The sequence below is a fragment of the Penaeus vannamei genome, chromosome 23 (assembly GCF_042767895.1).
Source record: "Penaeus vannamei isolate JL-2024 chromosome 23, ASM4276789v1, whole genome shotgun sequence".
Taxonomy (NCBI): domain Eukaryota; kingdom Metazoa; phylum Arthropoda; class Malacostraca; order Decapoda; family Penaeidae; genus Penaeus; species Penaeus vannamei.
The window spans coordinates 37845393-37860392 of record NC_091571.1 but is presented as its reverse complement, the minus strand read 5'-3'; the positions used below and the strand labels follow the sequence as shown (position 1 = coordinate 37860392).

The window sequence follows — 15000 nt, the reverse complement described above, 5'->3', positions numbered from 1 at the left end:
AACATACAAACTTGAAGATTAGGTTTAATAAAGAAGATAAGAGAAAGCAGAGAGAATGCAGAAGCTAAAGAATAGGGGAGACTATAAAAGATAAAAGGTTAGAATATTAAAAACTAAATATAGGATTATATAGAGGCTAGAAAAAAAGGGGAAAATGTAGAAGAGGAGAATATAGAAGCACAAGATAAAGAGTAATATAAAAGCAAAAAATGGATAATATTGGAAGCTAAAAAAAGCAAGAACATGGAAGCTTAGAAATAAAGAGAATAATTTAGAAACAAAAAATGAAAGGATATAGAAGCTAAAGATATGAGAAATAACAAATACAGAAGCTTAAAATACAAGAAAAAAATAATAGAAGCTAAGAATTAAGGAAAGAATATATAATCTTCAAAAAAAGTTTCACGAAAACTTCCGAATTCGATAAAGTTGTAGGAAAGAGAGACGAGGTAATAAGCTATTGATTATTGACGAGAAAGACTTAAAGGTTTATAAGCCGCCTCGAGCTTCTTTGGGGAGGTTAAAGTACAAGAAATTTCTAGATGATTCTTTTGAGGAGCTGGGATCTGGTTTTATTTTTTGGGAGGGATTTTTTAAAGTGATTTTTTTAGGTGGAAAAGGAGGAGTGGGAGTGGGAAGGAGAAGGAGAGGGGGAGGGGGGAAGTGAGAGAGAGAATATTACAAGAATAGCCAAAAAAAAACGACAACAAAAATAGTTAATAAAACTATATCGCGGGTGCATGCAAATACCACAAACCCCTTCCACCTCCCTTTCCCTCCCAACCCCACATCCACCCCTCCACCTCAACCCCTACCCCCCCCAAACCTCTACCCCTCCACCCCCCAACCTCTACCCCTCCCCCCCAACCCTACCCCCCCAAACCTCTACCCTCCACCCCCCAACCTCTACCCTTCCCCCCAACCCCTACCCTCCACCCCCCAACCCCCACCCCTCCAACCCCTACCCTCCACCCCCCAACCCCCTACCCTCCACCCCCCCTAACCCCTACCCTTCCACACACCCCCAACTCCCTACCCCTCCACACCCCCAACCCCTACCCTTCCACCCCCAACCCCCTCCACCCCCAACCCCCTCCACCCCCCACCCCTACCCCTCCACCCCCCCAACCCCTACCCCTCCACCCCCCAACCCCTACCCTTTCCATCCCTTACCCCTCCACCCCCCCAACCCCCCTCCACCCCCACCCCTACCCCTCCACCCCCCAACCCCTACCCCTCCACCACCCCTCCACCCCTACCCCTCCACCACCCCTCCACCCCCTACCCCCTCCACCACCCCTCCACCCCCTACCCCTCCACCCCCCTACCCTACCCCTCCAACCCCTCCCCCTCCCCCAACCCCTACCCCTCCACCCCCCAACCCCTACCCCTCCACCCCCCAACCCCTACCCCTCCACCCCCCAACCCCTACCCCTCCACCCCCCAAACCCTACCCCTCCACCCCCCCAACCCCTACCCTCTCCACCCCCAAACCCCTACCCCCCTACCCCTTCACCCCCAACCTCTACCCCTCCACCCCCTACCCCTCCACCCCTACCCTCCACCCCCTACCCCTCCACTCCACCCCCCACCCCCAACCCCTACCCTCACTCTCAAGGCCTCTCACCGACAGCGTCCTCCTCTCTCGTTGCAGGTCGTGGTCTGCAATTGTGTCGCGGACCTGCACGAGTACATAGACCGCAATCAGCTGACGGAGGATCTGGACGGCTGCATCCCCTACAACCATGACGAGTGGATCGAGCAGAGAGTGGTAGGTGCTCGCCGTCAGCTGATGTCCAGCGTGACGTCACTTACACGTAATGGTTACGTCACGAGTCGGAGTGATGGATGACGTGACTAAATTTTTTTTTTTTTTACGGTTTTTTTTTCCTTCTATCTTTCGTATCTAATCTACTTTTTTCTTGACAGTGTCTTAGATTTTTTTTATTTCTTCTTCTTCTTCTTCACGGCTTATGTCAGAACACGTAGATTGGATGTTGACTGGGAATGGTGAAGGATTTACTTTGAAGTTTTTTCCCCCTTTTTCGTTTTATGTTTTAATGTTTGATGGCTGGGTTTTCTTAACAAACCGTTCACCGGAAGCAATCAGCTGTTGATCACCACAAAGCTCGATTTTCTTTCCTTTAAAGCACAATACTGTAGTTTCTTAGATGTTACAATACTTCAGATGAGGTTTAGGATATGCTACCTCAGCACCACTTTCTTGATAACTGCACTATACACTGTATTTCGTACTCTAGAAGCACCATACCTAATGCTGAAGCACTTTGTTTATTAAGGAATCACTGTATCTATGACCAGGTTGCCTAATTATCTCTTAAAAGCACGCTTTATGGCTAGTCTCGAAGCACTATGATCTGGATATGCAACTGCAGCATTTTGCATAACATCCTGAAGCACCGCACTTGCAAATGGCGCGCTTTGAAGCATTAAAAAGATAACATTCTTCCTCGCATAAAGCCTTTGGCATTTCCTCAACTCCAGCATGATTCTCAGACGTAGGATTCTTTGTCCTTTTTTTTTTACGGTCTCGCTCGCCGACGGCCTCAGCGATGGCGGCCGCGGCGGGAGGAGGGGGGGGGGGTACGCCGACGGGCTTCCCCTCGCGACTCCCGGGGCCTTGCACGGGGGGGGGGGGGGCGTGCCAGGAGGAAGGGGGAGCACAAAGCATACGTACATAGACTCCTGTGAGTATGTATACGGTACTCACACACTCATACGGACACATGAGCGCGCAAAATAAATCCATACACTATACTTAAACGCAATGACACACGCACACGGACACGCACACGCGCGCGCTCACACACACACACACACACACACACACACACACACACACACACACACACACACACACACACACACACACACACACACACACACACACACATACACACACACACACCTCCCACGACCCAAACTCAGCGAGTACCCCTCCCCCAAGATCAGCCGCAGGTGAGTCGTACAACCGCCATTGAAACGGACATTTTCGCCATGTACTGTGACGCCGCCGCTGCCTGTCATGCACCCGTGTCATGAACTCTTCCGGTGTCATGAACGTCCGGTGTCATGAACCCTCGTGTCATGAACTTCTCCGTGTCATGAACCATGCCGGGTCATGAACTTCTCCGTGTCATGAACTTCCCCGGTGTCATGAACCTTCGTGTCATGAACCTTCGTGTCATGACCCCCGTGTCATAAACGCCCGATGTCATGAACCTCCCCCGATGTCATGAACTCCTTGTCATGACCCCCCGTGTCATGAACCACCACAGTGTCATGAACCACCCCGGTGTCACGAACCCCCGATGGACTGTGCCACGGAAACCCCCCATTTTTTGCGAGGAAGTGTCATCATGGGGGACTAATTTACGTATGAGGAGAGTCTGCAAGAGTCTGCAATATGTCGAGAGGAAGTCGAGATGTGGGCGGCATCTTGGCTTGCTGGTGTGGGCGGCGGGCGGAGGGAGGGGGAAGGGGAGGGAGGGGTTTTTGGGTGTGAGAGAGAGGGAGGGGGAAGGGGAGTGAGGGAGGGGGAGGGAGGGAGGGGAGAGGAACGGGGGAAGGGAGGGAGGGAGGGAGAGAATGGATGAATGAATGAATGAATGAATGAATGAGAGAGAGAAGGAGAGCAAGAGAAAGAGAAGGAGAGGGAGAGGAAGAGGGAGGGGGAAAGATAGGATAGAGATAGAGATAGAGAGAGAGAGAGAGAGAGAGAGAGAGAGAGAGAGAGAGAGAGAGAGAGAGAGAGAGAGAGAGAGAGAGAGAGAGAGAGAGAGAGAGAGAGAGAGAACCGGACGGGAGTAAAAGCGATAGAAAGAGAAAGAGAGAGAGCCAGAAAGAAAGAAAAAAACGGAAAACAAACTTTTAAACAAACAACGACATTCCCTCACTCCCTCACCCCTCCCTTCCCCACCCCCCAGCCAAGATGAGCACCCTCCCCTCCTCCTCCCCTCCCCTCCCTCCCCTCCCCCTCCCCCTGAAACGCGTGGAAACAATTTTTTCTTCTCTTTCTCCCTCCCTCCCTCCCTCTCTCTCTCTCTCTCTCTCTCTCTCTCTCTCTCTCTCTCTCTCTCTCTCTCTCTCTCTCTCTCTCTCTCTCCCTCTCTCCCTCCCCTCCCTTCCTCCCTCCCTCCCTCCCTCCCCCTCTCCCTCCCTCCCCCTCTCTCTCCCTCCCCCTCTCCCTCCTTCCCCCTTCCCTACCCCTCCCCCTCCCCCTTCCCTTCCCTACCCCCTACCCCTACCTCCATCCCCTACCCCTACCCCCACCCCTTCCCCCTTATCCCTACCCTACCCCCTACCCCCCCTTCTCGAAACTCTTCCCCGAGGAGATGTAACCTTATCATCTGTCCTTTCTGCGAGGTAGTCATTTCTAGAAGCGATCCAGAGTGCTTTCTAGGTTACGGGGGAAGAAGAGGTCAGAGGATTAGCTTGAATACCAGAGGTCGCGCGAGGTCGTATTTTCCCGCGCGCGTGGCGGACGGGGTTCTTCCCTCCGTCCGTTTCGTCGGCGGCGGCGTTGGCTTCGTCTTCGTTCGCTGGTTGGGTATTTCTCGTCGTTTTTATTTTGTTATTATTACTCGTTATCTTTGTCTGTTTTTGTTTTTGTGTTTTTTGTCTTCTTCGTCGATTCTTCTTCGTCTTGATCTTTGTTATTTCGTCTTGCTATTCGTCGTTTCTTCGTCTTTTTTTTCTTCGTCCGTTTCTTCGTACTTACCGTGGTCGTTAATTCCTCTTCCTCTTCAATGTGTTTATTCCTTATCCTTTTATCCTCTAGTTCGTCGTCTCCTCGCGATTAAGATGATGATGAAGAAGAAGAAAATAATGATGATGAAGAAAATGATAATAATGATGATGATGAAGAAAATAATGATAATGATGATGATGATAATAATGATAATAATGATGAAGATGATGAAAATGATGATCGTGTTAATAAAGATGGTGGACATGGCGACGGTGGTAATGGAATGGTATAGATAATGGTCGGCGTGATGATGATGATGATGATGACGATGGTGATGAAGATGACGATGGTGATGATGATGATGATATAAATTATGGTGGTCATAAGAGTAATACTGTATTGATATTAGTAATACTATGTTTGAGTCTTGCGTTTGTAACTATTGTTATTGTTTTTTTTGTTATTGTTATCATCAGAATCGTTGTTATTAATTATTATTATTACTGTTATCGTCATCATCATCATCGTCATATCATCAAACTGTTATTATTGTTGCAGTTATTATGATTATTTTTTAATTATTACCGTTACTTTTTTATTAGTATCGATTAGTTGTTATTATAATTTTTGGTTATTATTATTTCATTATCATCGTCTTTTTTGTCTCTATCCTTCACATATCCTTTCTTTTCTTTTCTTTCCCTCTCTTTCTTTCTTTCTTTCTTTCTTCTTTCTTTCTTTTCCTCTTTTCGTAATTATTAATTCCCTTCTTTCTTTATGTATTCTGATTCCTGTTTCTTTTTTTTTTTCTTTTTTCTCTTCTCTTTCAGTCTCCTTTTGCTCTTCTTACTTCACTTCAATCCTCTCTCTTCCCTTGTTTACTCCTTCCTGGCTTCGGCACTTCCTTTTTCTCCTCTTTCCATTTCCTTTCTCTCCTCTCTCTCTCTTTCTCTCTTTCTCTCCTTCTTTCTCTTTCTCTCTTTCTCTCCTTCTTTCTCTTTCTCTCTTTCTCTCCTTCTTTCTCTTTCTCTCCTTCTTTCTCTTTCTCTCCTTCTTTCTCTTCTTCTCTTTCTCTCTTTCTCTCTTTCTCTCTTTCTCTCTTTCTCTCTTCTCTCTTTCTCTTTCTCTCTTTCTCTCTTTCTAACTCTCTCTCTCTCTCTCTCTCTCTCTCTCTCTCTCTCTCTCTCTCTCTCTCTCTCTCTCTCTCTCTCTCTCTCTCTCTCTCTCTCTCTCTCTTCCTCTCCTTCCGTTCCGTTGTCTCATATTCTCTGTTTTCTGCTTTCCATTTTTCCAATTTCCCTTTCACTCTCTCTTTACTTTCCCTTTCTCCCGTCTTCGGTAACCTCTCCCTTCCTCCTCTCCTTCGCTTTCTCTCTCCCTCTCCTCCTAACCCCATTATCCCACAATCTTCTCTCTTCCTCTCTCTTCTCACTTCCCTCTTCCTCTCTCCCTCCTCCCTCTCATCTCCACACTTCTCCTCCTCTCCTTCCCTTCCTCTTCCAGTCTGTTACCTCCCCTCCCACCCCTCTTCTAATCCTTCTCTACCCTCTCCCTCTCTCTCCTCTTCCTTTCTCCCCCTCTCTCCTCTTCTCCCCCACATCTCTACTCTTCCCCCCTCCCCCTCTCTCTCTCCTCTTCCCCTCCTCCCTCTCTCCCCCTCCCATCCCCCTCTCTCTCTTCTCTTCCTCCCCCTCTCTCCTCTTCTCCCCCCATCTCTCCTCTCTTCCCTCCCTCCCTCTCTCCTCTCCCCCCCCAATCTCTTCCTCCCCCATCCCTCTCTCTAATCTTCCCACCTCCCCTCTCTCCCCCCCCCATCCCCCTTTCTCTAATCTTCCCACCTCCCACCTCCCCTCCTTCCCCTCTCCCCTCCTTCCCCTCTCCCTCTCCTCCCCCCCCCCTCTCCCCTCCTTCCCCTTCCCTCCTTCCCTCTCCTTCCCCTCTCTCTAATCTTCCCACCTCCCTCCTTCCCTCTCCCCCTCCCACCTCCCTCCCTCCCCTCTCCCCCTCCCCACCTCCCCTCCTTCCCCTCTCCCCCTCCCACCTCCCTCCTTCCCCTCTCCCTCTCCCCCCATCCCTCCTCTCTAATCTTCCCACCTCCCACCTCCCCTCCTTCCCCCTCTCCCCCTCCCACCTCCTCCTTCTTCCCTCCCCTCCCCACCTCCCTCCTTCCCCCTCTCCCCCTCCCACCTCCCCTCTCTCCCTCTCCCTCTCCCCCATCCCCCTCTCTCTAATCTTCCCACCTCCCACCTCCCTCCTTCCCCTCTCCCCCTCCCACCTCCCCTCCTTCCCTCTCCCTCCCCCACCTCCCCCTCCTTCCCTCCTCTCCCCTCCCACCTCCCCTCCTTCCCTCTCCCTCTCCCCCCATCCCCCTCTCTCTAATCTTCCCACCTCCCACCTCCCCTCCTTCCCCTCTCTCCCCTCCCACCTCCCCTCCTTCCCCTCTCCCTCTCCCCCATCCCCCTCTCTCTAATCTTCCCACCTCCCATCTCTAATCTTCCCACCTCCCACCTCCCGTCCTTCCCCTCTCCCCCTCCCACCTCCCTCCTTCCTCTCCCCCTCCCACCTCCTCCTTCCTTTCTCCCCTCCCACCCTCCCACCCTGCCATCCATCATGATCAGCGTCCTTAATGTGTCATATGAATCGAAGTCGATCTGTGACAGACTCGCTCACCGTTTCGGACGCGGGTTTCAAGATGGCGGTCGTTCTGTTCTTTTTTTACGATTTATTTTTAAATATTTCTGATTACTTATCTGTTATTATTACGTTTTGGCTTTTTATTTTATTTTTCGTTTTGTTTGTTTTGATTTTTTTTTTAATTCGTTCATTCATTCATTTTTTTGTATTTTGTTTTTATCTTAACTTTTTTATTGTTGATGATATGATATTTTGTTATTTCTATTATTACTGTTATTAGTTATATTATTGTTGTTTTTTAACATTTACTTCACGCATGATAATGATGAACCTAAAAGGAAGCGAAAAGTAGGAAAGAGAGAAATAAAGAGAAAAGAGGCTTACAAAGAGAGAGAGAGAGAGAGAGAGAGAGAGAGAGAGAGAGAGAGAGAGAGAGAGAGAGAGAGAGAGAGAGAGAGAGAGAGAGAGAGAGAGAGAGAGAGAAAGAGAAAAGTGAAAAGAGAGAGAAAGAGAGAGAAAGAGAAAAAAGAAAGAAAAAAACAGAGACAAAGAGAACCAGGCAACCAATAATAAACAAACACACAGACAGACATTAGAAGACAAAAAAAAGAAACAAATCAGAAAGAACAGACAGAACACAGACAAAACTGAGCCACAGATCCGGCGACCGCTTCCCGTAGGCGGAGAGAACGAACACCGTTATCAGGACAGTTAAGAAGTAATGGAAATTCGTTGAAATGGGAAGGGAGTGTGAACGCGAGTCTCGAAATCTGTTAGCGGTTTCTGCTCTCTTCTTTTCGTCTCTCTCCTCTCGTTTTTTTTATCTTTTTTCTGTATTCGTCTTTCTCTTTCTTTCTCCTCCTTTTTCTTTCTTTCTTTCTTTCTCTCTTTATTTCTCTTTCTTTCTCTCTATTTCTTTCTTTCTCTCTCTCTCTCTCTCTCTCTCTCTCTCTCTCTCTCTCTCTCTCTCTCTCTCTCTCTCTCTCTCTCTCTCTCTCTCTCTCTCTCCCTCTCCCTCTCTCCTCTCCTCTCCCTTTCTCTCCCTTTCTCTCCCTTTCTCTCCCTCTCCCTTTCTCTCCCTCTCCCTTTCTCTCCCTCTCCCTCTCCCTCTCCCTCTCCCTCTCCCTCTCCCTCTCCCTCTCCCTCCCTCCCTCCCTCCCTCCCTCCCTCCCTCCCTCTCCCTCTCCCTCTCTCTCTCTCTCTCTCCCTCTCTCTCTCTCTCTCTCTCTCTCTCTCTCTCTCTCTCTCTCTCTCTCTCTCTCTCTCCTCTCTCTCTCTCTCTCCTCTCAGCCCGGTGAGTGATGTCTACACACGCTCCCTTCGCTGTCACGTGCCATGACAACTCCACCCTCAATACGTTACTGTACATGAGGCTGCAACCGTTCATACACCCTTGGCCCACCCTCGTACACCTATGGGGGGAGGGGGGGAGGCGCGGTTGCCAAATAAGGAAGGAAGGGGGTGGATAAAGGGTGGGAGAGGAGTGGAAGGGGATTAGAAGGAAGGGAGGGGGTGAAGTAAGGGAGAGGGGTGGAAGGGAAGTTAGAAGGGAGGGAGGGAATTAAGGGTGAGATGGGAGAAATTGGAAGAGAGGAGATAAAAGGGGAGATGGGAGGAAGGAAATAAGAAGGAGAGAGGGAATAGAATGGGAGAGGAGAGGACAAAGATTAGAAAGATAAGAAGTGTGTTCTTGTGTGTGTGTGTGTGTGTATAATGTGTGCGCATGTGTGTGTGTGTATGAATGTATGTATGAATGAATGTATATGTAAGTATATATGTATGTATGTATGTATGCAAGTAGGCGCATGTGTGCATGTATGTATGAATGAATGTATATGCATGTATATATGTACGTATGTATGAATGAATGTATATGCATGTATATATGTACGTATGTATGAATGAATGTATATGCATGTATATATGTATGTATGTATGCAAGTAGGCGCATATGTGTGTATGTATGAATGAATGTATATGCATGTATATATATACGAATAAATGTATATGCGTGTATATATGTACGTATGTATGTATGTATGCAAGTAGGCGCATATGTGTGTATGTATGAATGAATGTATATGTATGTATTTATGTATGTATGTATGTATGCAAGTAGACATGAGCCTCAGACACACGAAAGGGCGAAATAAGGTGCTACTCCTATTCCGGCGAGAGGAAGCCAGCGGAGAGCCCCCAGTGATCGCGGAAGGAAGCTCCCAGAGGAACACACTCGAGGGTGAAATCACTCGCTGAAGTTCGATAAACACCTGCTCTGTGGGAACTCTGGCACTCGCAAGCGGAAGTAAAAGGGAAGGGGGGGAGAGAGTGTCTCGAGTGCGCGTGTGGATGTGTGTGCTGGCGCGTGCGTGTATGAGTGTGTGTAGGTGTGTGCGTGTGGCTTTTATCTACGTGATCGCACCTCTGTTCTTTACCTCTCTCTCTCTCCTTCCCTCCCTTCTCTGTCATTCATTTACTCCCTGCTTTTCTTCCTACTTCCCTCCCTCACTCCCTTCTTCCCTCCATCCCTCACTCCCTCCCTTCTTCCCTCCATCCCTCCCTCTCTCGTTCACTCACTCCCTGCCTCCCTCCCTCCTTCCCTCCCTCTCTCTCCCTTCATCTTTCCCACACTCCCTTTCTCCCTTCTTCCTTCCCTCCCTCCCTCCCCCTCCTCCCTCCCCCAGCCTTTCCGATTAAGCAGCTTTGTCAAAAAAAAAAAAAAAAAAAAAAAAAAAAAATCTGCCACCCGGTTCGGCGACGTCGGGAGGCGAAGTCTGCGGGACGCAAGTTAAATCGGCTTGATTAATGTCGGGGGCCAAGTTCGTCCAAGTTGTGGGATCTAAGCCTAAGTTGTGCCGAGGAGCCGCAAGTTGTTGTTTATGGCAGGTTCCTCTCCTCTTTTTTTTCCTGTGTATACAACCGTGACTTATGCGGCGCTTATGAGAACCACGCTGACGACGACCAGGGGGAAGTACCCGCTGAACCGTATTCTACCGAGGAGCCTATTGGGTGATTTATGTTCGAAACGGTAGTTGTGGTGGTTGGCGGGTCTTGGAAGGGTTAATGTTTTGATCGCCTCTCTCTGTCTCTGTCTGTCTGTCTATCTCTCGCTCTTTCTCTTCTCATCTTTTCTCTTTTTTCTCTTTTCTCTCTCTTTCTCTTCTTTCTCTCTTTCTCTTTCTCTTTCTCTCTCTCTCTTCTCTCTCTCTCTCTCTCTCTCTCTCTCTCTCTCTCTCTCTCTCTCTCTCTCTCTCTCTCACTCTCTCTCTCTCTCTCTCTCTCTCTCTCTCTCTCTCTCTTTACTTTACCTCTTTACTTTACCTCTCCCTCTCACTCTATTTCCCACATCCTTCCTCTCTTTCTCTTTCCATCTCCTTTTTTCTTTTTATTCCCATATTTTCTCTCTCACAGAATACATCCACCTACTTTATTTTATATTTTTAAAGGTTTACACGTGTCATGACACTTTCTAAGCCTCTTCGTTTTGTCTCGATGTAATAGCTTAAGTGGTGTCCCCCCTCACCCTCTCACCCCCCCCTTTAACACTCCCCACCATGTGGTGTCCCCATCTCCTATCTCCTCATCCTACCCCACCCCTGAGTCCCCCCATCCTCTTATCTCTCCATCCTCCCCCTTCTTCTCTCCCCATCCTCCCCACCCCCCATCCTCTCTCCTCCCCTCCCCCATCCCCTCTCCTCCCCCACCCCCCATCCCCTCTCCTCGCCCCATACCTCTATCCTCCCCCTTCCCTTCCCAAACTCCTTCCTCCACCCCCCACCCCCACCCCATGACGGCGCAGCGGAACCTAGCTTGAAGCTTCGTGTGATCACTTCCCGCAGCGCCGCCGCCTGGAGGTCGCGCTTCCCCCGTGGGAGAGGTAGCGGGAACAGCCTCCTCATTTCCCCTCCCTTCTCCACCTCTTCTCCCCCTCCTCCTCACTATCATCTCCCTTTTTTTGTCTCTTCCTCCCCTTCTCATTTTCCTCATCCTGTTCCGCTTCTACCCCTCCCTTCTCCACCTTTTTCCTCCCTTCTCCCTTCTCTCTCTCTCCTCTCTCCCACTCATTTCTCTCCCTCCCATCCTGTTCCACCTACTCGCTCCCTACCCCCTCCTCCTCCCTCGCTCCCTCCCACCCTCCCTCCCCATCCCTACCCCTCCTCCCTCCTCTCCACCCCCGCCCCTCCATCTTTCTCTCGCTCCCCCCTCCCTCCATCTTCCTCCCACCTCCCCCCCCGCCTTTCCTTAATCCAGCCTCCACTTCAGGCGTTGCAGTGTTCAGATTGTATTGTTATGGCGCTGTGGTCGCGGTGCGCTGTCTTCGGGCGTCGGGTGTGCAGCGTCTCGGGGCGTGTGCTCGGCGGCTGTTGATGTTTTTGTGCTCTTTGTGGAATTGGCGCTGGGACGTCGGCGGGACTTGAAGCGGAAGAATCGGATTGTTAGGAATTGCACGCGCGTTTAATTACGGCGGTCCTTCGTCTGTGAGCTTGGTGTCTGTGTTTTTTTTTTCGTATAGCTCGCGCGTTCGGATCGTGAGAGGGATTTGCATTCGGGAAAGAGTGGAGAGTGTCGAAGTGGAAGAAGTGTCTCAGTCGGTGTGATAAGTCGAGTGGGAAAAGGAGGATATTCAATGGAGAAGATGCAGTGAATATCGCCGTTTATATGTACGGTTTTTCCTCAAGTGGAATGGCAGAGCTGTGACTTGTAAGGGCGCTGCACCAAAATGATTAACCCGCTGTACGAGAGCCTGAACGACGCGCCGCCCGTGCCTCGCCCAAGGATTTACCTGCCGGGGCTGAGTGCCGCCGCGGGCCTTCGCTCGGGCTGCCCCCACGGCCGCGAGCCCTTGTTCGCTTCCCAGTCCAGCCTGCTGTCGGCGCCCTTTTCGTGCAACGAGGAAGAGGAAGACGACGATGAAGAGGAAGATGACGACGAGGACGAGGACACCAATGCTTCTCTGGTTTCCTCGTCGAACTCCAGCCTCACCTCGAAGGAGGAGTTCGTGTACGACGTCCCTCGCGCCATCCACGCTCCGGCGCTGTACTATGGCGCCAGTTCCTCGCGTTTCGGCGGTAATTTGTTGTGCCTGAGCTCCAAGTCCCTCTGCCTTGGCAACAGCCCTCCTTACGTCAGCTCGGAATCCTCCTTCAGCGCCGGGTCCCTCTGCTGCGGCGCCAGCTCCCCGCGGCCCGGCGCTGCCCGCCTCGTCGCCAAATCGCCGTCCCTCAGCTCCGGCTCGTCCAGCGTCAGCCTCAGCTCCTCGTATCTGAGTGCCAGCTCGGCTTACTCAAATGAGAGGGAGATTTTCGACTTGGCGTCGAGCGCGCTCTGTGCCAGGGAAGAGCGGGCTGAGGACGCCACGCCCCTCATCTGCTCGTCGTGGGCGAACCCCGTGGGCGGCCTGTACGACGTTCCTTCCGCGATCCGTTACCGGTGCACCTTTCCCTTGGAGCTCCAGAAATTCTGCGAGGACATGTCTGACCCCGAGACCCCTGTTGTACGCCAGGGCGTCTTCGCGAAGGGCCTGGAGGAGCTGGAGCAGGATGCATTAAGAAGCAGAAAATGCGCCGCAGAAAAAAGGGATGCAAGAAAAAACGAGGAAAATAAAGATGCTTTGGCTGAACAAATGTCAGGGCTGTCCCAGGGGACCGGAGCGGGTGAAGTACGCGAAAGGTCAGACGAAATTTCAATGTTTTCGCCGCGGTTCAGCCGTAGCAGTAGCAGCGCCGAGGGAGGGCTCTATGACATACCCAGGCTGATCCACGCAGCCTCCCAGACGGCAGGAGACGAGCCAGAAAGGAGTCCGAGATCCAAGGAGCGCACGCTGAAGAAGTCCGCCTCGAAGGAATGTCCCGCCATGGCCTCAGGAGCCGGCGATTTTGTCAAGGGAAAGCCTGGCGCCGACGAAGCAGCCTACGACGTCCCACGAAACCTCCGGCGAAATCTCACCTTCACGAGTCGTGCGGAGGGCAAGCTGTCGGAGACCTCACGCTCTCGGTCCTTGCCGGCGACCGCTCTCTCAGGTTTAGTCGTCGAAGACCCTGAGTCAGAGTGCGCCAACGCCCCCGCCCGCCTGCCGTCGTTCAGCGAGGAGCAGGAGGACGCGTCCGAGGGTAGGAAAGGCGACATCCCCACGACTCCTGCGACTCCTGCGACACCTGCGACTCCCCTCCCTCAGCGCCCGCTCACGCCGCCGCCGAAGTTCAACTTTACGGAGCCCGTGTCGCGCTATGACGTCCTCGAGAAGGCCAGCGGCCTGCCCGCGATCTTCACCAGGAGGTCCGCCTGGCGCCACGGCGGGAACGGGATTTACTACACCCTGCAGGTGAAGGGGAAGGAGCAGAAGGTCCTGGACGGCCTCTCGGACGACAGCAGCGACATGGGCGACAGCGAGGGCGTCGAGGAGGACTGCATGTCGTCTCTGTTTCGAGCGAGGAAGGACGCGAGCAAGCGCTTGTGCGACAAGGGCGACCGGGGGCGGGACGAGGCGCCGGCGAAGGGCGACTCCCTCGGCGCTGACCCGGGTCCTCGCGCGCGGAGCAGGCTCACTCGCCAATCGGAGCACGTGGTCACGACGGAGCCCAGCGGAGGCTTCCTGAGCACGTGGTCGGACCAGGACCACGGGCTGGGCGATGCCGACCATTACTCGGGGCAGGAGGCGAGTCTGACCGATTCGGGCGTCGGGTCGGGCCCGGAGATAAGCCTGGGGTCCGAGAGCCTCGTCCTCAACCCCAGCTGGTGCCTCGGGCAGTACCTGAGGAAGCACCGGCCCGCCCACCTGCTCCCTGTGACGTCATCGGTGTATCAGGTGAGACTGTCAGTGGTCAGGGACCCCGGCCGGGCCAGGCACTAAGGCACTCGGTCGGGGTCGGAATTCTCTTGGTTAAAGGAGATGAATTATCCGCGGTGTGAAATACGTTGCTTCCCCCCCCCACCCCCCACCCCGGTTAGAGTCTCTCTCTCTCTCTCTCTCTCTCTCTCTCTCTCTCTCTCTCTCTCTCTCTCTCTCTCTCTCTCTCTCTCTCTCTCTCTCTCTCTCTCTCTCTCTCTCTCTCTCTCTCTCATCTTCTTCCCTCTCTCTCTCATCCTCTCCCTCTCTCTCTCATCCTCTCCCTCTCTCTCTCATCCTCTCCCTCTCTCTCTCCTTCTCTCATCTCCTCTTGTTCTCTTCTGTTCTCTTCTCTTCCCTCTCCTCCCACCCAGCCACCCTTTCTGCTTTCCCATTCTTTCCCTATTCCTTCGTTTTCTTTCCCTCCCCTTCCCCCATTCCCCTTCCCGTCCCTGTATACCAACCGACTTCCATTCAGCGCCTCGACAATACCAGATCTCTCGCCATCACCCACGCCATTCTTCCGTTGCTGCTCTTCCACGCGAAAAGAGATCAATCCTATGCCGTTTTTACTCCTTTTTTCCGTTTTTTTTCGGAATCAGTCGCTATTGTGTGGTATGGGCGCGTCGCTCTTAACGTTTTAGGAGCGTTGCGTGACGCGGTGGCTCCGACGTAACGGAAGTGCAGTCAGAGGAGTCAAAAGCGAAAGGTTCCGTGATTTGCGCGGGAAAGAAGGAGGGCGCTGTGCTTTTGTTTTCGCTTTTTTTCGTTTTTTTTTTCTTTACTTTCCTTTTTTAGCGGGGTGGGATTCGAAGAGTGTTTTGTTGTT

At 51.7% G+C, this 15000-nt stretch overlaps 1 protein-coding gene across 5 annotated transcripts in view; it reads left to right on the top strand.

The window, feature by feature from the left end:
* The window catches only part of LOC113825221 (guanine nucleotide exchange factor DBS-like), a 482891-nt gene that overhangs the window by 448554 nt on the left and 19337 nt on the right, over positions 1-15000 (top strand). For 4 of the 5 annotated variants that reach the window (XM_070137359.1, XM_070137357.1, XM_070137356.1 and 1 more), the window contains exon 6: positions 1655-1771. In XM_070137359.1, the coding sequence (XP_069993460.1) occupies positions 1655-1771 (117 nt within the window). Of the gene's footprint in view, positions 1-1654; positions 1772-11661; positions 14151-15000 lie in introns of those variants that run through there. The other variant, XM_070137358.1, reaches the window with a different exon arrangement.